General features: G+C 41.9%; 4 protein-coding genes across 12 annotated transcripts; 1 reads left to right on the top strand and 3 right to left on the bottom strand.

Annotated features, from left to right (window-relative positions):
- Positions 1-698: 698 nt before the first annotated feature.
- Positions 699-3201, bottom strand: LOC144715633 (uncharacterized). The gene is made up of 2 exons (XM_078590591.1): positions 3014-3201; positions 699-1462 (listed from the first exon to the last, which is right to left on the bottom strand). Exon 2 carries the CDS (start codon positions 1420-1422, stop codon positions 817-819), a length of 606 nt encoding a protein of 201 aa, XP_078446717.1. The 5' UTR covers positions 1423-1462; positions 3014-3201; the 3' UTR covers positions 699-816.
- Positions 3202-5364: 2163 nt separating this feature from the next.
- On the bottom strand, positions 5365-10224 carry LOC144715784 (protein NUCLEAR FUSION DEFECTIVE 6, mitochondrial-like). 6 transcript variants are annotated; one of them, XR_013584737.1, is made up of 5 exons: positions 10004-10223; positions 9794-9918; positions 6502-6538; positions 5773-5888; positions 5365-5583 (listed from the first exon to the last, which is right to left on the bottom strand). XR_013584737.1 is itself a non-coding variant. In XM_078590783.1 (4 exons), the coding sequence occupies exons 1-3, from the start codon at positions 10150-10152 to the stop codon at positions 6519-6521; spliced, it is 294 nt and encodes a 97-aa protein (XP_078446909.1). In that variant the 5' UTR covers positions 10153-10223; the 3' UTR covers positions 5365-5583; positions 6502-6518. The 6 variants fall into 6 exon arrangements, 4 of the variants coding, with proteins under 4 accessions (XP_078446909.1, XP_078446911.1, XP_078446908.1 ...); XR_013584738.1 differs by lacking the exon at positions 6502-6538 and having other exon boundaries at positions 10004-10224; XM_078590783.1 differs by lacking the exon at positions 5773-5888.
- A 4188-nt stretch (positions 10225-14412) lies between these two features.
- LOC144715476 (structural maintenance of chromosomes protein 2-2-like) lies at positions 14413-21149 on the top strand. 3 transcript variants are annotated; one of them, XM_078590402.1, is made up of 21 exons: positions 14413-14995; positions 15672-16352; positions 16422-16565; positions 16655-16945; positions 17022-17207; positions 17303-17467; positions 17619-17678; positions 17823-17885; positions 18038-18129; positions 18250-18346; positions 18415-18531; positions 18635-18853; positions 18951-19091; positions 19165-19332; positions 19395-19579; positions 19672-19765; positions 19829-19917; positions 20007-20232; positions 20518-20592; positions 20675-20792; positions 20892-21149. In XM_078590402.1, the coding sequence occupies exons 1-20, from the start codon at positions 14678-14680 to the stop codon at positions 20786-20788; spliced, it is 3525 nt and encodes a 1174-aa protein (XP_078446528.1). In that variant the 5' UTR covers positions 14413-14677; the 3' UTR covers positions 20789-20792; positions 20892-21149. The 3 variants fall into 3 exon arrangements, with proteins under 3 accessions (XP_078446528.1, XP_078446529.1, XP_078446527.1); XM_078590403.1 differs by having other exon boundaries at positions 20871-21149; XM_078590401.1 differs by having other exon boundaries at positions 20675-21149.
- Positions 16546-22882, bottom strand: NDHN (NADH dehydrogenase-like complex N). 2 transcript variants are annotated; one of them, XM_078590405.1, is made up of 5 exons: positions 22477-22882; positions 22265-22381; positions 21483-21568; positions 21284-21371; positions 16546-16792 (listed from the first exon to the last, which is right to left on the bottom strand). In XM_078590405.1, exons 1-4 carry the CDS (start codon positions 22846-22848, stop codon positions 21311-21313), a joined length of 636 nt encoding a protein of 211 aa, XP_078446531.1. In that variant the 5' UTR covers positions 22849-22882; the 3' UTR covers positions 16546-16792; positions 21284-21310. The 2 variants fall into 2 exon arrangements, with proteins under 2 accessions (XP_078446531.1, XP_078446530.1); XM_078590404.1 differs by lacking the exon at positions 16546-16792 and having other exon boundaries at positions 21160-21371; positions 22477-22881.
- Between the last annotated feature and the right edge of the window lie 444 nt (positions 22883-23326).

Here is a 23326-nt window from a genome sequence, read left to right as displayed (position 1 = left end):
GGATTGTCCTACGTGGATGTTGACCTGTTCGTGTTTCTAAGAAATTATGGTTTATTAATTAAGTCCTGCATGGGTGCTGACGTGGAATTTGATTTAAAAAAAATGGTTTAATGATAATCCGACGTGGGTGTTGACGTGGCATTTGTTTTAAAAATAATGGTTTATGATAATCCGGCGTGGATGATGGCGTGGCATTTATTCTAAAAAGAAACCTTCTATGATAATCCGACGTGTATGCAGACGTGGTATTTGTTTTAAAAAATAACGGTTTTATGATAATCTGGCGTGCATAGTGACGTGTCAGTTCACGCAGTCTCGATATAATCCGACGTGGATGATGACGTGGCATTTGTTTTGAAAGAATGGTTTATAATAATCCGACATGGATACTGACGTGGCAATTTTTTGAAAGAATGATTTTATTATTATCCGACATGGATACTGACGTGGCATTTTTAAAATATGGTGTCAAGATAATCCGACGTGGATGCTGACGTGGGTTTTTAATGATGTTTCATGATAGTCCGACGTGGATACTGACGTGGATTTTTTTTAAAAGATGTTTTATGATAGTCCGACGTGGAGACTGCTGTGGCCGTTTTTAAAATTGTTAATCGATGGTGGCTAATGATGGGGCAATAGTCCTACGTGGTAAATGATGTGGCAGTTTTCAAAGATGGTGTTATAAAGTCCGACGGGGATGCTGACGTGTATTCTTAGAAAAGAAGTTTTATGAACGCCCGACGTGGATGATGACGTGGCATTTAAAAAAAGATGGTTATGATAGTCCGACGTGGATGCCGACGGGGTAGGGGTTTAGGCCGTCGACTGACGGCAGTGCTGGGAGGCGACGGCGACGGGGGGGAAGGAGATGATGAGGTGGCAGTCGATGAGGATGATGACGTGGCGGTGGAGGAAGCCGAGAAAGCTGACGCGGCCGGGGATCCGGGTCGAAGAGTCGAGCTCGAGCCGACCGGCGATGACGTCGCGGGCCAGACCGGCCGGGTCGGCGGCGAACCGGTCGGCCTGGACCGTGAGCCGGCTGAGCAAGTGGACCGATCCGCGGGGGGGGATCCGTCCCGGTGCCACGTCAGCATCTGCCACCTGGCGGCGGAGGTAGAAGATCGCCGCCGTGCCGCCGCCGTGGTCGAAGGCAGCGCGGTTGGGGTTGCTGACGAGGAAGTCGAGAGACACGCTGACGTTGATCTCCACGTGGATCTCTGGGAAGGCGACACGTGGCGCGAAGCCATCCACGTCCGCCGATTGTAGCTTGGTCTCCAGCTGACGTGGCTTGAACACTACGAGCGCCAGCACGAGCGCCGCCACGCCAGCTAAGACGAGGACGACGGCTGACGTGGCGCCGCAGAACCACAGCGCACGGCGGCGGTGCCGCCTCTTTACGTCATCCGGCCTTGCCGTCATCCTCGGACAGGAATTAATGAAGAGATTTAAAAGTAGTTATCTGTAAGAGATTAAAGTCAGAAGATGTATTTATTGATTGAACTTTAGATATACGAATGGATAAGATAGATGCATGAACAGATTTAAAGTTTAATGGAGAGATAGATGGATGGATTTCAGAAAGAGAGAGAAATACATGTCTTGGTAGATGAACAGAGTGAGAGAGATAGATCGGTTGATTGTGGGAAGGTAGGATAGAGAGATAGGATGGTAGATAGAAAGAGACATGCAGGATACATGATAGAGATGTATGTTGATCTATAGAGGTAGATCAATTGACAGATCGATTAACAAAATTGTTTGTAGATAGATAATTGAGGATCAGAGGGAACTAAATTGACAGAGATAGATAGATATGTGGATAAACAGGCAGACAGGAGAGATGGATAATCAGAAATATAGATAGATGCGGGGAGAGAACTTGGTAGATCCAGAAATAGATGCGTTGATACGTCGATAACTAGCCTGGTAAACAGACAAGGAGAGAGAGATCGATAGATATAAAGAGGTAGATGAGTAGATTGGGAGATAGATTCAGAGGTAGATAAATTGGAAAATAGAGAGAGATTGATAAATTGATAAATTGAGATAGAGAGGGAGAGAGAGAGAGAGAAAGATTGATAGATATAACAGAGAAATAAATGGAAAAGAGCTGGGATTTGAGGTAGATAAATTTATCGATGAGTAGATTGATATAGAGAGAAAAGGATCGATAAATTTTCAAAGAGAAATAAACAGATTGAGACGTAGAAGAATTTAGAAATTGAGAGAGAGAGAGAGAGAGAGAGAGAGCTTGATAGATACACGGGGTAGATAAATGGGGAGATGGATGGATTGAGGTAGGTAAATAGATAGAGAGATAGATAAATAGATACACAGATGGAAATAAATAGATTGAAGGGTAGATAAATTGAGAGATGGATATTCGAGAGGTTAGTAAATTTAGAGATTAATAGGTTGAATTAGAGAGAAAGAGAGATAGATAGTTACGCAGATATTGATAGATAGATAGATACACATAGAAATAAATAGATTGAAGGGTAGATAAATTGAGAGATGGATATTCGAGAGGGAGATAAATTTAGAGATGAATAAGTTGAGATAGAGAGAGAGAGAGAGAGACTGATAGATAGATGCACAGATAAAAATAAATAGATTGAAGGGTAGATAAATCGAGGGATGGGTATCTTGAGTTATGTAGACGGGGAGAGATATACAGAGAGAAAAAAATTGATCGAGAGGTAGATAAACTTAGAGATGAATATATTGAGATAGAGAGAGAGAGAGAGACTGAAAGATAGATGCTCAGAGAGAGATAAATAGATTGATGGGTAGATAAACTGACAGATGGGTATCTTGAATTATGGAGAGAGTGAGAGAGACCGATAGATATACAGAGAAAAAAAAATGATAGAGGAAGATAAACTTAGTGAAGGATAGATTGAGATACAGAGATAGAGAGAGAGATTGATTGATTGATAGACATGCACAGAGAAACCAATAGATAGAGAGAGAGAGATACATAGAGATAGAGAGAGAGATGGGGACATACCAGGGGAGATAGACACGACTGGGTGAGCAAGTAATAGAGGGGGGATGTCTTTCATGGGAGAGAAAGGAGGTAGGTGGTGACTGGTGGGCCGCTGGCACAAATTATTTATAGCTACGTTGAAGGTTGTTGGCTCTGCCCATGATACCAATAAATGAACGCACCCCATTTATATTTTACCTACATTTTTCCTCATTTTCCGTAGATTGGACCCCCCCCTCACCCCACAACCTCCCTGCTAGCATGGTTGGCAAAGACGAACGTCATGCACACGGGACGGGACGGGACGGGACGGGACGGGACGAAAAGGTGTTTATAGATAGAGAAAATAGGTTTAGGCAACACCCGACGTCATTATCCAAGTCCCTAACATCTACTATGTTGACGTTGACGTTGACAGTGAATCACGAACGGTTGACCCTTTAGACTGACAGTTGTCATCATCGTCCACGTCATTTACTGGATTTAGCCAATCAGGCTGAGGAAGGTATTTTCCGTAGACTGGACCCACCCCTATCATGGTTAAACGTCAACATCGTCATCCAAGTCAGTATTATCTACCTTGTCGACATTGACGCTGACGGGGAGACCTGCACGGTTGATCCTTGAGACCGACTGTTGTCATCATCGTCCACGTCGCTAAGTAGATTTATCCACTCGGGCTGAGGCAGGTATTTTCCGCAACGTGGGTAGCGGGCGGTATGAGACAAAAGTTCCGACACAGGAGAGGACAGGACAGGATGGGAAGGTATAGCTAGACAGAGGAATTAGGTTAAGGCAACCGTCAACGTCGTCATCCAAGTCAGTATTATCTCCCATTTTGACGTTGACAGTGACGGTGAACTAGATTTAGCCAATCAGGCTGAGGTATGTGTCAAACAGCTTCTCATGTTTATGATAAGGTTGAACTTTTGTTTCAAGTGATTGATAATAATAGATAATGCATCAGTCTCACCCTTGGCTGCTTGGTAATCAGTAATAAATGTGGACACAGGTACTGTATCACTTAACTGTTATCCAGTACTTTTTTGCTTGTGGATAAAGATAATGGGCTGCAGTGTCCAATATCTGGAATAAGTACTCGACACCATTAGGGTGGACAAATGGTATCTGTGTCTGGTATCTGTTATTGGATACAACAATATCCATCATCCTAGAACAACAGTATGGTACTGATATAGACATTGACACTGGATACCGGATAACGATAACGGATATCGAGAACCCTGTGATGCCTGTGTTAAGCCGATTACGATAATGATATCGACATGTGAATGTAGGTATATATGTTACTTCTGTTTGAGGTTTAGACATTCGTTATATGGTATTAAAACCTGAAAATCATCCAAAATCTGAAACATTCACAAATTACACTAACGAATAATCATAATTAGTATCATCTGATATCAGATAATGGCAAGATCCATTGTCATTATTGTTGTAGATAGCGTTTCAATTCGTTATGATCATCGGATAATGCAGATGATGATAATGGATATCGATAATGACTATTAACAGTAGGCCATGATTGTCAATCAATCGTCAGGATGAGCCAAAGCCTGAGACAAACAGATTGATGGATGGATATATTCCTAGATAGATTAACAGACAAATATGTAGGGAGATAGGTTCATGGACAAAATTGATGGACAAATATATTTTTCGTTTTTTAGCTTTTATGGAGCAGAACACAACTTTTCCTGATCTAGTCCTCCGTAAGAAAGTAAGGATGAGACTGGACGTTATCACAAAATCTTATACTGTGAGACTGAGGAATGCCTTGCATTTTATCATCACAAGAGTGCGCATCTTTCTTTATTTTCTATTCTATCCATCATTAGCGATCATGATCTTTCAAAGTAGAGTGACATATGATCAAACAATTAATCGTTAAAAGATCCCAATTATGGGAGGTGGCAAACGCAAGGTCCATGGTGAAAGACAGGATGGGATGGGAAAGTATATGCAAACTGATTCTTGGGTAAATAGATAGACAGGTAGCTAAATAGATTGGAATTTTAAATTTGGCTGGTTTCCCTTAAAAGACCAGCCAAAGAGCTTGCTCAAATATGAAACGAGCTGGTCAATTCCAATCACAAAACAGATCAACCTTAGTTGACAGATCAATTTGGCTCAGTTCATCTGATCAGTGATTTAAATATCTTGAACTTTTCGAATTTAACATTATTTTTCACTAAGCTCCTCAGCTCAGTGGAAAAAAACGCAAGGGTTGAAGAACTTTTTTTAAGTTCTTCAAACTTCTATCGAATTGAATTTCTTTATGACTTGAACCCAAATTTTCAGTCAGCTGCTGTTCACTCCTGGTCAAAATCAAACGACACAAAAATGGATAATTAGGATAGAGAAAGAAATCGAGGTTTAGAAATGAAAAAGACATTGTCAAAAACATTATACAAATGACGCCAAGATCATTCAACAAAGAAAGTTTTTTTTTTATTTTTGCTTAATGCTGAGCATCAACAAGTTCCAAGTTTTTCTCATTCTCGGGAAGGGAGGATCTCCAGATCAAGCTCTACGTGCCAGGAGTTGGTCTCGTAAAACATATCATCCATCTACAACACAAGAATGAAATTTTTGTAGAGAAAGAATTTCTTGATTTGGAAAAAGACAAATTTTAAAAATCAGAATCATGGGCCAATTTCCTTCTCTTTTTAGCCATAAAATAATAATTAAGTCATCACTGAAAATCAAAATATGGATTAGGATAATAGTTCATCAAATGGGAGAAGAAAAGTAATAACTGTTTCCAGGAATGGAAATTGTAGATCGATTATCTCTTGGAGAAGTTGTTGACAAGTCGGGTCGAGCGAATCTCACAGGCCCAGGAAGGAAATCCGTCATGCATCGTCATTGCCAGCTGCTCGAATGCAAATATTGAAATCCCTCAATTTCTACTGGAAACTAAATTGCTAAAGTTTGCTTCAAAAGAAAAAAATGTTTGCCTTATCTCGTCAATGAAAATTAATACACGAAGATATTATGATGAGTTTTTAAAATAAGAAAAATTAGAGGAGTTTTGCGTTAAAAATGACATGTAAAGAAACACAACCTCAAAAACCTTTATAACCAAACATACTATAACATGACGGATGAACAGATTTTGCGGCCGATAAGAAGGCAACAATAAGAAAACCAAAAAAAAACGCGGATGACTAAAGGATAAAAGCTACTAAAACCCCAGACACTAGAATATAAAATACAGAATCCAAAAATATAGATAAAAGAGAATACTATCTCTCAAAATCTTCAGACAGACGATACCCGATTGGTGATAATTAGAGAGATTCTATGGCACTACTAGTAATGATACCCAATACAATAGAATATAGAGTACTGAATCCAAAAATATTGATAAAAGTGAATACTGTCTCTCAAAATCTTTAGACAGACGATAGACAAATGGTGATATCTAGAGTGATACTTGAAGTATTCCGGTGATATTAGTAATGATACCGAAGCAAAAAAATCACCTTTTCTTGCGTGATCATCATCTAGTTTCATCTTGCCCTACAAGAGTAAAAGAAAGTTTGAATTCTTAACATTGTTTTGAGAACAAGAAAATGGAGAAAACTCGGTGAAAAACGAGAGAGATTGCGATAAGACATTATAAAAAGATGGCCAACATTTTGGAGCTAGAGGTAAGACCGATGAAAATCACACAGAAGAGACTCTTTCCCCGAAGTTCATATGATAATTTGGACGAAACTAACGATTAACGTGCAGATTTGTTTCACGAAGGACATTGAAACTCGGATACACAATCCGCTTACAGGACTCAAACGTGCTTTTACTACTTATTGAACGAAGGTGTAGGGGAAGAGAGGAAAACATCACGCAGAAAGCTACGTTCTATTTATCTCCCTCGAAGTAGAGTAGCAAAACAAATTCAGACTATTTCAATCAACAAAAGTCCAAAGAACTGAAGATATCAGAGTAACGCTTAGCATGAAACTGAACAACCAAATAAGCAGATAACTAGAAACTTATCTAAGGTGGTTTAATTCAGAAACACCTAAGACCTGATCTAATTGCTTAAACTTGGCAGAGTTCTCATATAAAATGCACTTCACTATATAAAGATGACTCCCTTTAGTGCAATGTATGGCAGATTGATACGCTACGGATATCCACCGTCAACCATTGCATCAGTGGATGTGTTGGTGCAGTATTGTATTCAAGTTTTAAGAGCAATCAAACATAATTTGCATGGGACCCAAGCAAGGATGAAGAAAAGGCAGATCAACACAGGAGAGAAATTAAATGTCAAGTGGGCGATAAAGTTTATCTGAGATCGAGACCATAACAAATGAAGTTGTATGCAAAGAGGATCAATGAGAAACTCTCCACTATATTGTTTGGGCCCTACTCTATATCACAAAAACTTGAATCATTAGCTTGTGAGTCCGGTCTTCTTAAAAGCTGATGAAGTTCAAATAATTTCGCCAACTGAGATCAAATGCAAAGGATTGCCCAACGAAGATTCCCCGCGTCAAGGTGGTAGTTGATGAGGGGAAATGATAATTCCAATAAGGGCCAATGAGAGAAAGATTATGGTCATCAAGAGTTAAGCCTGGCAAATGAGAATATGAAAGACTTGTTGTCGTGTGAGTGTAAGATAGTCCCTTTCACCCTTAATCTCCTTCTGTATTTCTGATACGGTTCTGCACCCAACGTATCATTAAAGGAAGATGGACACTTGACAATTTGAATAAGAAGCCAGGCTGGAAGGCCAACGTATAAATAAGACAGGCGGGCACCGGACAGGAGGTGTTTCTTGATTTCAAAATCATATCTGCGACAGGAGGAGAACAGGGAGACCCTCCCGCCCTTGCGCTACCAGAGGGAAGTCAATGCGACCTCACCCCAAAGCTTACCTACTCTCAGATCTCGTTCATTCTTCCTACTTTTCTATCTTCCGCACTTTTCATGGATTTCTTCTACTCGAGTAACTTTACCACATTTGCTAGTTTCTTGGGTTATTTGGATCAGAATATTACTTCTCGATGTTGGATCTTCATCAAGATCTGTTGGATGTATAAGCTAATTACAGAAATTATACAATTAGACTATTATTAATGGCACAACACTTATGGGCCCATCTTCCAATTTTATTAAATCGGAGTTATAACGGCTAGTCAAACTAGCCGTTGGAGCTAGTCAAACTAGCCGCTATAGACGGCTTGTATAAATACCCTATTATGTTAATGAAAATGTATGCTTCTTTTCTCTAATCGTTTCCTCTTTTCCTTCTCTTCTACACTCTGTTCTTCTCGCCTTCTGCTACAAGAGACCAGGTTACAATTGACAAGATCGATACACTTTCAGTTAATTGTACATGAAACAATGATATACTCCTCGGTATATCTAGCTCGATACGATATGCTCCTCAGTAGATCTAGTTCAGTTCCATGGATCTCAATCGCTTAAGCAAAGAATTTCCAGAAACAGTAATCACGAGTTGCTGACTTCACAACGAAGAGGACAGTGCTGGAGATATATCATAGAATAGGTAGAGACATGAGGAGAGGTGGTGCAGAGGTGCGCTGGGTCAACCTCGCCTTCCTCTGGACAGGCGGATCTTTACGCCTAGTCGCAGCCTCCTCGGCAACGATTCATGAAATTGGATGTTCCTTCTGGCTCACCCCATCTGACCAGTATTTGTGGGTTGTGGATATTCCCCCCCATGCCAGCTCCACACGTAGCTCTTGAAGTAGAACGTGTGTAACACAAGCTTTCTTCCTGAAGTTTTCTAAGTAATTCCAGGGAAGGCATGTATCAACCATGTTATATAAGTTGTTCACTTCTTCCTTTCTGTTATCCATTGAGTCCTTGTTTCATCACACATGAACATAAATGACTTCTGTGGGCTACATATATAAGTTGCTCATGCGCCCAGTCACTTATTTGCTCGCGTGAAGAATAAGTGACTTAGGTATATTAGGCTCTGCCCCGCCAACATGTAAAGAGTCAGTGTTCTAACTGGTCAACCAAAATGAACTATCAGGATGTTCTTGTCTAAAGCCTAATTCGATCTAAGGGGTTTGGCGGTACTGGAGGAGTCTGTTCATCACTGAATTTATGAGTTATGTGTCTAATATTATGGTCCATCTTGACCATTGAAGATATGAGAGGAAGATGATGGATCATCATTGTTCCCAACAATCATTGTCAACAGAATAATGTTTTTCTTAAGAAATCAACAGAATAATGATGAAGGTGATACCCTGCGGTAAGGGGCTGGGATGATGATGACAATTTTCGTCAGACTTAATAAAACAGTGGTCTAACAGCTCATCGATGACCAGTAAGAGAAGTTCTTGAAAAGAATGATATATAATCTGCGATCCGGCAGATGGTTATTTCCGGGAGACAGGACCTGTCTGAGTAGAAAAGCTGAATGCAGTGCGAGATCTCTGAATCCGGCAGTAAATCCTGGGGTTTATCTTCTGTTGGATGAAGGATTCTAAGGCCGAAAAACAGTAAATCCTGAGTCCGGCAGGGGCTCTGATCAGGGAGAAAATTTCTAATCAGTGAGTTTTTGATTTCCGAGTAGTAAGTTTGGATATATTTGTCGTATTTTCCAAACAATGCCGCAAGTAAAAATGAGATTCTTGGCTTGTTCCACCACATTTTCAACGATGGAAACTCAAACTAAAACAACAAACAGGAGAAAAATTCAAGGGGTATACGATCACCCGGGAACCAATCACAGAAATTCAAGAAGCAGAGGCCATCCATTAATCAGCGAGTTATTTTAAGTACCTTCCAAAAGCCAACCATAGCCACGGCGGGAGACAGCTAACATCGAAGTCATAAGAGCGGATGCAGTCACGCTGTGCATCGGCATCATGGATTCCAAGCAAAAACTACTCATCTCGGCCGGCGATCTGGAGAAAAACAGTATAAACCCAGGAACACCAACATTCAAAAATGCTAGAAAACGAAACCAGATTCAAAAAATTCCGATTTTACCTGATAAAAATCCGTGCGGCATTACGAGAGGGCCGGATTCGAGCGGATGCAGCGGCTGCCGTTCTTCCGCCCATGGCGGCAATCCTCTCGGCGCCATTCCGAAGACTAGCCCCGCGGAGGACCGATCTGGCGGTGGCAGCCATGGCCATCTGAATCTCCTTGGTTGAAGGAACGCGGCGAGATATCTATACTGTCTCTGGTGGTTTTTCCAAGGCGAAAAACCCTACCTCAAGAACAAGGTTTGACGGCACGACGGATGACGTGACTGATGACGAAATATCCGTGGTGACGTGAGTGTGACGGATGTCCCGGATGACGTCAAAAAACCTGGAAAGTGATTGATTTGTAAAAACATTTAAAGAGGGGCAAAAAAACCTTAAAAAATTATCTCCTTAAGAGAGAGAGAGAGATAGAACTGAGCGTTGAATTTTCATCACCTGTGACTGCGACGCCGTCCAGTGACGGGACGGTGATGGGACGACGCGTGCGGTTACGCGTGATGTGAATGTGACGGATTTTTTCAAAAACCTAGGACGTGTGACTGGACGCGGAGGTGATGAAATACTCGTCACATCCCTGTCTGTCGCTTTTTGTCATCCGTCTCGTCACGTCTCGGACATACTGTTCCCTAGACCTAACCCTTACCTAAAGTTTGGTCCGGTCTCGGTCTAGTCTGTTCTTGTCCAATCCCAGCCCCATCACGCGGGAAGGAACGAACGCAGCGGGATGCCTATACCGTCTCCAGTGGTTTTCCCCTCGAAACATTAAGGCGGATCGTCTAATGCAATTTGACCCAATGGTTTAGATCGAGTCAGGATTAGTTTTTTGGCCCCATTGACAGAGATTCAGATTTGATCAGTTGAATGTGTGATCTTATTGAACATGGGATTTATAAGATTGAGTCCACGATTCAAAATAGTCAAAGTCAAAGTCAAAATAGAGAACTAGACACAAAAAAATGGCACAAACTTCCATACAAAGAATGATATAACACAACAATATGTAAGTGCATCTTAGAAAACAAAAAAAGTTCCCATTATAAAAGAGTTATAATGCACGTAGCATGAGCTAAATCCTGCTTTCTATATTGCATAAGCACCACATCCAATACGACATTGCTCGAGAGTTGGGAACGAGGAGGGAAGAGTGATGGCTGAGGAGTGTAGAACGGGAGAGTGTGGGGGAGTCTGGGAGCTCGGAGCGGGGAAGGGGGAGCAGAAGCTGGAGTAGGGACCAATCCAATTTACTTGTAGATTATAGTATATATTTGATTAAATATAACCAATCCTCGACCTGGTTCGACCCTTGGACTGAAGCCGAACCAGTCATCCAGTCTGCTAAAAAATGGTGGACCTACGGTCTCTGATCAGTCCGACATGACAAAACTAAACTGGAAGATCCCACTCAATAACATATTTTGAGCCCGAGTGGACAGAATACAATCCATTTGAAATACACATGGTCTACAGTTACTTGGTATTGAGAAATATATTTTCAATAATTGAGAGTAGGGAATAGATATTTGATTTGGTCGATCTAATATTAATATCATGTTCTACGATGCAGCAAGCCACAGTAGTTATCTAATCATATTTCAAGAGCATCGATATTCTAGTAAGTATCGTGGACGTTGGTTTGAGATTATGAGTCATAGTCAAAATCAATAAATGAAATTAAGATTCAACATTATACTAAAAATTGTCACGGATAATTGTCACGGATGTAATGTAGTCAACCATAGTAAGTTATGACGTGAATGTCCAATGTGAAGAATATTTACACTATAAGATGTCCCATTGTCTACTTTCAGATGCATAAAGTTTTATGTTTCGAGAGAGATATAGAGGAGGGTGAGAGAGAAATAAAGAGAGATATTAAGAGACAGATAACACGATAGAAAGAGACAGCGAGAGAGTTAGCGAGAGGGAGAGTGAAGGAGAGAGAGAGTTAGTGAGAGGAAGAGTGATGGGAGAGAGAGAGAGTGAGAGAGATAGTGATATAGAGAATGAGAGAGAGAGGGTCAGAGAGCGTGAGAGAGACAGAGAGAGATAGTGGTGAGGAAGAGTGAGAGATAGTGAGATAAATAATGAGAGAGAGAGACAGAGAGTGGGAATAGTGAGAGACATGGACAATGAAAAAGAGAGCGAGATATAAAGAGAGATTGTGAGCGAGGAAGAGCAAGAGATAGCGAGTGAGAGAGAGCGAGAGATACAGAGAGATAGCGAGAGAGAGACAATGAGAGAGACCGAGAGATAGAGAGAGACGATGAGAAAGGTGAGAGAGAGACAATGACAGAGAGAGTGAGAGAGTGAGAGAGTTAGAGAGAGTTAGAGAGAGTTAGAGAGAGTGCGAGAGTGAGAGTGTCCGAGAGATAGAGATAGAGTGAGAGTGATAGATAGAGAGAGATAACGAGAAAGAGAGATACAGTGAGATAGCAAGAAAGAGAGATAAGTAGCGAGAGAGAGTGAGAGATAGTGAACGAGAGAGAGAGATAGCGAAAGATAGAGTGAAAAATAGCGAGAGAGATAGATAGGGAAAGATAACGAGAGAGAGAGAGAGAGAAAGAGATAGACAGTGAAAGATAACAATAGAGAGAGATAGATAGTGAAAGGTAGCGAGAGAGGGATAGAGATAGTGAAAGGGAGGGTGAGAGATAGAGAGAGAGAAAGATATCTCTCACATTCTTTCCCTTCTATTTTTCTCTCTATATCTCATGTTCTTTCATTCTCTCTTCTCACTCAGCCCCTTTCTTCGACTTTTCTCCTCTCTCTCTATCACATTTTTCTCCATCTCATCACTCGGCATTTTTCTTTGACTTTTCTTCTCACTTATTCTCTTTCTTTCTATTAGCTATCTCGTCCTCTTAACCGCCCACTATTGTTGACTATTCCACCGTTCTCTTCCTTCTCTACTTTTTTTTCTTTATCTTCCCCGTAACGTCCGAATAGACATGGTCGTTCTGTTCTGTTCACTTGAAACGAACACAGAATTCGCACAAAAGAACCGCACAAGCCCTTGTTCTTTGTTCTGTTATTTTTATTTTTAAAAAATGAACAAAATTCGCAAATTCGCACAAAATCGCACATTGGCACAAAATTAGACTAAAATTCACACAAAGTGAAGAAAAGAACAGAACACGGGTCTGTTCGATGTTCTGTTCGAATTCGTTTTTTTTCTGTTCGGAAAACCGAACAAAACAAACAATTCGCACAAGTTCGCACCAAAAGAACAAAGCGACTATGTCTACTTCTGAACTGACTTCTCTCATAACCTCTCTCCTTTCCCCACAATTGTCTCCACGTGAATCGCATATCTCTCTACCACTTTCTCTTAAACTGTCGACGGTTTATCTTCTTTGTAACTGCATGTTTCTTTTCAATTAAAAGGGCTACGAACCCGCTTGTATGGACACTTTTGCTTGAGAATTAACACGAAGTTGTTGAGGAGAAAATAGTGATTCTCCTGTGATTACATCGACGGAACAGCTACGGCGACTTCTCTGTCTTCAACACCGGTCACCTCCTCTCGGGTTCCTCCTTCCATTCTCCATGCTTTATCATCTCCGCCATTTTCCTTCCATCTTACCCCCATTATTGAACACATCCCTTTATCTCACCCCCATCATCTCCATCTAGTTCTCATTATCTCTTTTATTCTTAACTTCATCAATTCTCACGCTTATCCCATCCATCGTGTAAGTCATTTTCCGCACTTCATCTCCACCCCTTTCACATTACACATCAATATCTTATCATGCCAATCAAATCTCACACTCCCTTTTATCCGCTTCTCACGCCTCTCCATGTTCACATCTGCTTGTGGAGCTGCAGATCAACATCAATCAATGCCATTCAACATCATAACTATCAAGCTATTGGCTCTCGTCTCTGAGGTACCTTGTGACACCTTAATTTTGAGATAATTGTTGGTTCATGATAATTGTTAATTTGCTCTGATTGGTTGTTTACCTCAGAATTCTGCGTGCTAAACTTTGATCGACCATTTCAAATCTCCTACTTCCATTAAGTTAGGAATATCATAAGTATTCCCAAAGTGTCGTTAAATCCCTGCTCCATCAATTTAGTTCCATTCAATATTATTAAACCAAATTTGGATCACCCTCGAGGAATACTTAATTAATTTTATCTCTCTGTTAATTTATCAATTTCTCGAATTCTGTTTTCGTGTCCCACATCAGAGAGATATAGGGAGGGAGAGAGAGAGAGAGAGAGAGAGAGAGAGAGAGAGAGAGAGAGAGAGATCCGAACCGACCCGATCCGCGACCCCTACGGAAATAATTGAACTAAATCCAAGGGTTGTGCGTCAAAAAATCATTCATCGAAGGGTTTAAACGAAATTTTGCATTTCCCTCGCTTTCTTTGAAAACACTCAAAAAGAAAAAGAAGTTTCCCGCCTTGGCGAAGTTTTGGATAATCGCGTGGAGAGTTTCGATTTCGATCTCGATCTCGACATCGATCTCGATCTCGAGATCTGAAGCTGCCTGCCATCTCCTTGATCTCTGTCAAACAAGGATTCCGATCTCCGGAAACCTCCTCGCCATCAACTTATCGATTCCAGTTCAGATTGGTCGATCTGCAACCACTCCGTCTTCTAGGGTTCGTCAATCTTCCCACCTCGCGGCAAGATTACATGTGAGGATTCACCTCTGGAAAGATGTACATAAAGGAAATCTGCCTCGAAGGATTCAAGTCCTATGCGACGAGGACGGTGGTTTCCGGATTCGATCCCTTCTTCAACGCCATTACTGGGTTGAATGGCTCCGGCAAGTCCAATATACTCGATTCTATTTGTTTTGTGCTTGGCATCACGAATCTGCAGCAGGTTCGGGCCGCTAGCCTCCAGGAACTCGTCTATAAGCAGGGGCAGGCGGGGATTACCAAGGCGACTGTCTCAATCGTCTTTGATAATTCGGATAGAAGTCGCAGTCCTCTCGGATACGAAGATTGCCAGGAGATTACCGTGACTCGCCAGGTAAATCCCGAACTTTTCCATCATCGAAGAACAATTATTGCATGCCATTACGTAAATTCTCCGTTCAGACTCTTTGATTACAGAAAAACCGGTTTTTATTTTCCCGAACGATCAAACTTCAGCAAAGAGGGCGATCCCCGTTCTGTAGTGGTTCGGATTACTTCAAATCGACGATGAGAGAAAGATTGTTTTATCGGCGAATTTCACTCGGTTTTTCTGACTGCTGACTTCTCAGGATCAACTCGTCATTTCTATGGAAAAATTCAAAGTTAAAAAAATGCTTTCCAGGAGAGATGAACACGGCATTGGGAAATAAACATACAGTGCGAATATATCTATCGGCCGAGAAACTACTGCCAAATTGTTTGAACTTACATTTTCACTAGAATGATTGAATTTTAGTACTTTAAGTGTTACGAGCGTTTGACGAAAAAGCAAAGCATAAAACTGCAAAAGAGGTTCTTATCTTGCCCATTTATACCAAATTTTTTTCTTAATTTGCTTAGTTTTCTGGGAGTTTTATCTTTCCTTTACTTTCTTTGTTACCCCCTTCATCATACCCTTGTCTCGATTTTCACGATTCATATCAAAATTTATTACATCTGTTTTTAGTTTTATTGTTTTTTTTGTTCTAAATCTGTTCGTAAAATACGATGATAATTATTGTATCTTCCAGATCGTCGTCGGAGGAAGGAACAAATACTTAATCAACGGACATCTTGCACAGCCTTCTCGAGTTCAAAATCTCTTCCACTCTGTTCAGCTCAACGTCAATAACCCGCATTTTCTCATTATGCAAGGGCGAATAACAAAAGTCCTGAACATGAAACCACCCGAAATCCTATCCATGCTGGAGGAGGCTGCAGGGACCAGAATGTATGAAACAAAAAAGGAATCGGCATTAAAAACTTTGGAAAAAAAGCAGAGCAAAGTAGACGAGATAGACAAATTGCTGGACCAGGAAATCCTCCCGGCACTGGAAAAACTAAGGAAGGAGAGAATGCAGTACATGCAGTGGGCCAATGGAAATGCAGAACTTGACCGATTGAAAAGGTTTTGCATCGCTCATGATTATGTCAAGGCAGAGAATTCAAGAAAAGATGTTGCAGTCAAGGTTGAGGAGATGACAAAGAGAATAGTGGATCTTGATGCTGGTACCAAAGCCATGGGTTCTGAGATTGAGGAGATGGAGGCTAAAGTTTCGACTTTAGTTGCAGAAAAAGAGGCAAAGATTGGGGGTGAGATTAAAAAAATGTCAGATAAAGTGGATGCCCTTTCCCGTGCACTTGTGAAAGAAACCTCAATTCTGACCAACGGGGAGGAATCCCTTCTAACTGAGAAAAGAGCTGTCGAAAAGGTATCATTTCCATATTTCAGCTCCCAGTCTTTAGTTCATTTCTTCAATCGGTTGGTAATGGCTTGACAGATGCTTAGTACTATGGAAGAGATTAAACAGTCGATTGAAGAAAAAGATTCTGCCGTTCAAAAAGCAGTCGATGGAACTTCTGATATTAAAAAGAAAGTGGAAGACCTTTCTAAGAACCTGGACGAACGCGAAAAAGAGTATCAGGTGTGAATATTTAAAATTTTGAAATTTTGCTAAACATTTTTTTTATTTTAAGTTGAAGAATTTTGAAGATAATCATACGCTTGGGACAGGGTGTGCTTGCGGGCAAGAGCAGCGGGGACGATGAAAAATGCTTAGAAGATCAATTACGCGAGGCGAAAGCTGCGGTGGGGGCAGCAGAAACAGAGCTGAAGCAGTTGAAGGCAAGACTCAAGCATTCTGAGAAGGAGCTGAAAGAGAAAAAAGCCCAGTTAGTGGAAAAAAGTGAGGAAGCCTCAGCTGTTGAAAAAGAACTCAAACAGCGTAAAAAAGAAATAGAACAAGTCAAAGCTTCAATGGAGTCGTTAGCTTACCAAGATGGGCAGCTGGACGAATTGCAAAAGGTTCAAAATTGTCAAGTTGGCATTTATTTATCTTATATAAATCGGATATTCAAAATGGTTGTTCTTGGTTTTTCAGGAGAGGTCCACTGAGTTAGAAATCGTTGACAAGCTGAAAGATGAAATCCGCATTCTCTCTGGACAGTTGGCCAACGTTGATTTTACATATAGAGATCCTGTAAGGAATTTTGATCGTTCTAAGGTAAAAGGCGTAGTTGCAAAGCTCATTAAAGTTAAAGACAGCTCGGCAATGACTGCACTCGAGGTTAATCTGTTTATCTATTTTAAGAATTTTTTTCTGAGAGAAAATATTGTAAAATAATTATAAACCCTTTAAGAAATTTTTTTTGTTTCCTGCAGGTTGCTGCTGGAGGTAAGCTGTATAATGTCGTTGTTGACACAGAAAATACTGGGAAACAACTTCTCCAAAACGGAGATCTTAGAAGGCGGGTGACTATAATACCATTGAACAAAATTCAGTCCCATACTGTTCCGCAAAGGGTTCAACAGGCTGCTGTGAAGTTGGTGAGTTTCAAGTCATATATATATTTTTGTATTTAATATATTTCCAAAATCTATTAGATTTTTGATGCTGTGTGAATAAAATTCTGTTACGTTTCCCCTACTGTTAAATTTTCTCTTTTTTCATTTTTTTTGCCGATAATTTCTTTTGCAGGTTGGCGAAGGCAATGCTATGCTGGCACTTTCTTTGGTTGGTTATGAAGAAGAAATCAGTGTATGCATTTTTAAACTTGCCGGTTATACGTGAACTGTTTGTTTCACTAATCTTTTACATATCCTGAGTTTCCTCAGTTCTTATTTCGAGCAGTTTTTGCTGGCTGACTTTTTGGGCAAACCCTAACTGCAAGATTTGTTGCAGAATGCGATGGCATATGTTTTTGGTTCATCTTTCGTTTGCAGAAGTACGGATGCAGCCAAGGAGGTGATGCATTTTTTTCATATATGCCTCTAATTTTTTTATGGCCTGAGAAATGTTATTCAGTTGTCGTGTTACGCCCTTTTATACTATTTCATGCCTTCCATTACTTTTAAGGCCAATTTTTTAATCTGGTTTAATTTCATGTGGTCTTTCAGGTTGCTTTCTGCAAAGAGACCTCTACTACCAGTGTAACTCTTGAAGGCGACATTTTTCAGCCGAGTGGTCTTCTAACTGGTGGAAGCAGGAGGTGGGTAAATAAATGCATAAACAGTTAAATTAATATGTTAAAGACTGGGTAATTGTCTACTGGATTCATTTTAACTTTTTTTTACCTAAATTTTCTTAACTATACTATTAATTTTCGCAGGGGAGGAGGAGAATTGTTGAGGCAGCTTCACGCTCTCGCTGAGGCAGAATCAAATCTTCACCTTCACATGAAGAAATTATCTGACATCGAAGAAAAGGTTTCCTCAAAAAATTGCACTTTCTCATATTAAATATCGCGATGAACTCACTTCCTATTATTTTGTAGATTTCCCAACTGAACCCTCTGCACAAAAAGTTCATGCAACTGAAATCTCAGCTCGATCTCAAGTCATATGATCTTTCTCTCTTTCAAAGCAGAGCCGAACAGAACGAACACAGCAAGGTCGTCATGACCAGCTGACAACCCGTCTGTTTTTTTTTTCCAATTTGCTCTGTTCCAAGTGCTAACCGTAAAATTATAAATTTTTTAAAATCATTTACTTCAGCTTGGTGAAGCAGTGAAGAAACTTGAGCACGAAGTAGAACAGGTGCTGCAGGAGGAGAAGAAAACGCAACTGGTGTACAAGAATTGCGTTTCCACAGTATCTACCCTTGAAAACTCTATCAAAGATCACGGGACCCACCGCGAGACCCGATTAAATGACTTAAACACAACCATTAAGAGACTGAAATCAGACCTGCAGTCTGCCTCAGCTCTGCTAAAGGTAGTTATATCTTCTCTTTTCCAGTTTCTTGATTTGGAGACTGAAATTATCTTGGGTTTATCCATCTCTCTCGCATGCATCTTTTTTTTAAAACCAGGAACATGAAAGTGCAAGACAGCGGCTCGTTATGGAGGAAGATGCTTCCCTTAAAGAGCTTTCTTCTTTGGAAACTCAACTTGCTTCCCTTCAAGCCCAAGTTAGTGCCCTCAATGACGAGGTAGACAAGCAAAAAACTCAGGTAGAGGCCAGCTAATATTCATCTCTTTTCCCTCTCCTATCAATCCTCATAAACTATTATGTGAGCCATCCAGATTGCTTCCATTAAGCAAGATTACGATCAGGCCGAGTCAGAATTGAAGTCGGTCCGATCAAAGATGAAGAAATGCGACACCGAGATCGGCACAATCGTGAAAGAACAACAAAGACTTCAGGAAAAAATCAGTGATGGCAACCTAGAGAAGAAAAAGTTGGAGAACGAGGTAACATTCAATTAATTTGAATACGTCCATGTTCGTAATTTTAAAAGGCTGGTGGGTTTTAGGTGAAAAGAATGGAGTTGGAAGAAAAAGACCTTGCTTCCACTGTGGACAAGTTACTCCAGAAGCACAGCTGGATAGCTTCCGAAAGACAGCTCTTCGGTCGTAGGTGTACTGACTACGACTTCTCTTCCCGGAATCCTACCAGAGCAAAAGAGGAGCTTGAAAATCTTCAAACCCAGCAATCTGGGTGAGTCTCTCTCTCTCTCTCTCTCTCTCTCTCTCTCTTTCTCTCTCGAGAGTAGGAAAATTCTTCAAACTCAAAATGTTTGTCGGTCACAGGCTCGAGAAGAGGATCAACAAGAAGGTCATGGCGATGTTTGAGAAAGCCGAGGACGAGTACAACGACCTTATAAACAGGAAGAACATCATCGAGGTCGGGCACTCTTCTTTCTCCAATTCATGTGACAGGATTTGATCCTCACCGTTCCTTTTTCAGAACGATAAGTCTAAGATCAAGATGGTGATTGAGGAGCTTGACGAGAAGAAGAGGGAGACACTGAAGGTCACCTGGGTGAAAGTAACCAAGTGGGTGCTCCAAATCTTAGAAAAAGTCTTATCATCTTTGCAGAAAAAAACCCCATGACAGAAGATAATTTGAAATTCCCAACTTGCAGGGACTTCGGCTCGATATTTTCCACTCTCCTGCCCGGTGCAATGGCGAAGCTCGAGCCCCCCGAGGGCGGTACTTTTCTCGACGGGCTTGAGGTCCGCGTCGCCTTCGGCGCCGTCTGGAAGCAGTCTCTGTCGGAGCTCAGCGGCGGGCAGAGATCTCTTCTCGCCCTCTCTCTCATCCTCGCGCTGCTCCTCTTCAAACCCGCCCCTCTCTACATCCTCGACGAGGTGCTTGCCTTTGGCTCAGCATGCGTCGATGACATTGTCAACGCCATTGACCAGTTTTCGGGCGATTGACGATGACGTTGACGACTGTTGATTGTAGAATCCTTAGTCGAAATTCGTCAACATTGTCGTCATCGTCAACTGGCCTAGCTAACAGAGTATTACAGACGGCTGACGCTATTAGCTAGTGTCAGCCATCAACTTAGTGAAATTCAAATTCAAAAATTGTCAGCTTGCCTCTTGTTCTTTTGCTGTTCACTGACATCTGATAAACTCTCTTGACATCAGGTGGATGCTGCTCTTGACCTAAGTCACACTCAGAACATTGGGAGGATGATCAAAGCCCACTTCCCCCATTCTCAGGTTTTCTCTAATCTCTGCAAAGTTCTCAGTTTAAAAATGTGATTTTCATGGGTTGTGATCGTCGCCTTGTTTTTTTGCTCAGTTCGTCGTCGTGTCTCTGAAAGAGGGGATGTTCAACAACGCCAACGTCTTGTTCCGGACCAAATTCGTCGATGGAGTCTCCACAGTTCAGCGGACAGTCGCCTCCTCCAGATAGTGCAGTAAGTCTTAAGTCATTCTTCTCTCTATATGTTTTCCTATAATCTTATGAACTTCATCTGATGAGAGTGGAAATGAAGGTTCCATGTTCCATCTCTCAGGATCATCAACTCTGATCATGTATGATCTCTATGATCAGCCATGACCTGATACCGCAGTCGGGTTTAAGTAAGTAATTCTTCTCTATCTATGTCAATCTCTCTCTTAGAACTATGTGCTTTGTCTGATGAGAGAGGAAATGAAGGTCTGTTGTGCTATTCCTCTGGATTATCAGATTTTTGACCATGGATGATATCTGTGAACACTCAGCTCCAAATAATTCTTGTAATTCTTCCCTATCTATGTTTCTCTCTCTCTAATCTTGTGCACTTTGTTTGATGAGAGAGGAAAAGAAGGTTCCATGTGCCTTCTCTTGGAATCATCAGCTCTGATCATGTATGATATCTATGAACAATAGGAAATCAATAGGGAATACGGCAGAATAAAGATTTACCAAGAAGGTGATATTCATCATCATCTCTCACGGTTTCGCCGGAGGAAGCCCGGCGATATCCCGAAGTGGCGTCCACTCCACCTTCCTCCTGCAAGCAAGATTGATTATGAAGCCCCTTGAATTCTTAAAGAAGCAATGATCAAAGAATTTATATAAATATATGTATACATACTTTGGTGTTCATGGATAATGATCTTACCAGGTTCCACACTCGGCGATGACTCTGACCTTGGGCCTCAGTGTCGGCAGCAGCGCCAAGAACTGCAATTCCGCCTTGGACAGCACCTGTAGAGAAGAACTCAAGTTCTGCATAGTGTTTGCCATCATGATGATGATGATGATGATGAATGACAATAATCATCATAATTCATACATGATAATTGGGTATAGAAAACTCATTATCCTCTTGACGCTCTCCCCAGTTTTAACTATAATAGGCATGGACCAATTTTTTAGGACTAATCATTTCTTTATAATTGTCATTCTCCGCAATTTACAATTAGCTTTGACTGGCTAATTATAAAGAAATTGTAAAGTAAACAAATGATTATAGTGGGTGACTAGTCCTAAAAAATTCTCTGCACAACCATCCCTAAGTTACAATACCGATGACGATAAGCCCGGATGACGATCAAATTACCCGTGAAAAAATTGGACGGGACGTGACGTGGACGAAAACAATGGGAACGGTACAATTTAAACGAACCTCTAAAATGGAACGTAAGACGGAACGAGTTTCGTCCCGTCCATCGTCCAAGTCCTGGATGATCCGGAGCTATAATGACCATGCCAGAGCTCTAATCAGGATGACGATGACGACTTAATCCTGTCATTACTCTTCATCATCCTTCACAAACTCACCAAGTCACCATACACATTCATCTGTAGCATGATGACGATGACGATATAACCCATTGCTACACGGTGATGACGCAGATTTCGTCGTCCGTCCCAAAATCCAGAAACAACGAGAACCCTTACCTTAGCTTCGATCACCCAAAGAACGAGCCCCTTCGCGTCGGGCGGCAGCACGGAGAGCCTGTAATCCACCTCGGGAGGGAAATACCATCGCGCGATCGGCTGTTTCCCCAAATGCGGCTGCCAAAGATCGAAAATTCAATCCTTCTCCCACCATCGATTCCCCAAAAAAACCCCCGAAATTCGAAGAAAAATCGCGATCGGAGGGCACGCACGGGGCAGACGGGGTGGATCTTGGTGAGCGTGGCCTCCGGATCGCCGAGGCCGCGCGCGGAGATGTCCATCAATCTGTATCCCTGGTACCTCAGCCGCGTCAAGTACCGCCCTTCGTATCCCCCTTCGTGCGGGGTGTAGAAGGCCAGCGCCTTGTGTTCTTCTACGTCGGCCAGCCATCGCCCGAGATCCGGCCGGAGAAGGTCGCCTCCGACGAAATCCGCGATCCCGCACCTCACCGGCGCCGCCGCGAAGCGCCGCCGCTGGCTCGCCGGCTGCCGCCGCGCGGATCCGAGCGCCGCCGCTGCCTCTCCTCGCGATTTCGGCGGCGAGATCCGCCACGGGGCGGCCATGGAGTGGCTGGCGCTGGCCATGGATTCTCCTCTGCTCAGCTCGCACTTCGAGCCCTAAAAAAAAGGGAGGGGCCAGGACGAACTGGATATGTTGGGCCCCTCCCCCCTTCAACTCCCGCCACCCCTTCCCACGTCAACGTTTTCGTCAACGTCATCGACCCCTTCCTGTTCTGGGGAATTAGGGTTTTGGCAGTCGTTGTCCCTTCTTGCTCTGGGGAATTAGGGTTTTGGCAGTCGTCATCATCGTCGTCGTCATCATCAACGTCGTAGATTCCTTGTTGATCTGAGGAATTAGGGTTTGACAGTCGTCATCGTCAATGTTGTCAATCCCTTGTTGCTTTTGGGAATTAGGGTTTTGGCAGTCGTCATCGTCATCATCAACGTTGTCAATCCATTGCGGTTTTGGAGAATTAGGGTTTGACAGCCAACATCGTCATCGTCATTGTCGATGTCATCGATACCATGTTGCTCTGGGGAATTAGGGTTTTGGTAGTCATCA

This window comes from Wolffia australiana, chromosome 19 (genome assembly GCF_029677425.1).
Source record: "Wolffia australiana isolate 7733 chromosome 19, ASM2967742v1".
Classification (NCBI taxonomy): domain Eukaryota; kingdom Viridiplantae; phylum Streptophyta; class Magnoliopsida; order Alismatales; family Araceae; genus Wolffia; species Wolffia australiana.
Note: the sequence above shows the minus strand (reverse complement) of the source record. Positions and strands in the feature narration are given on the sequence as shown.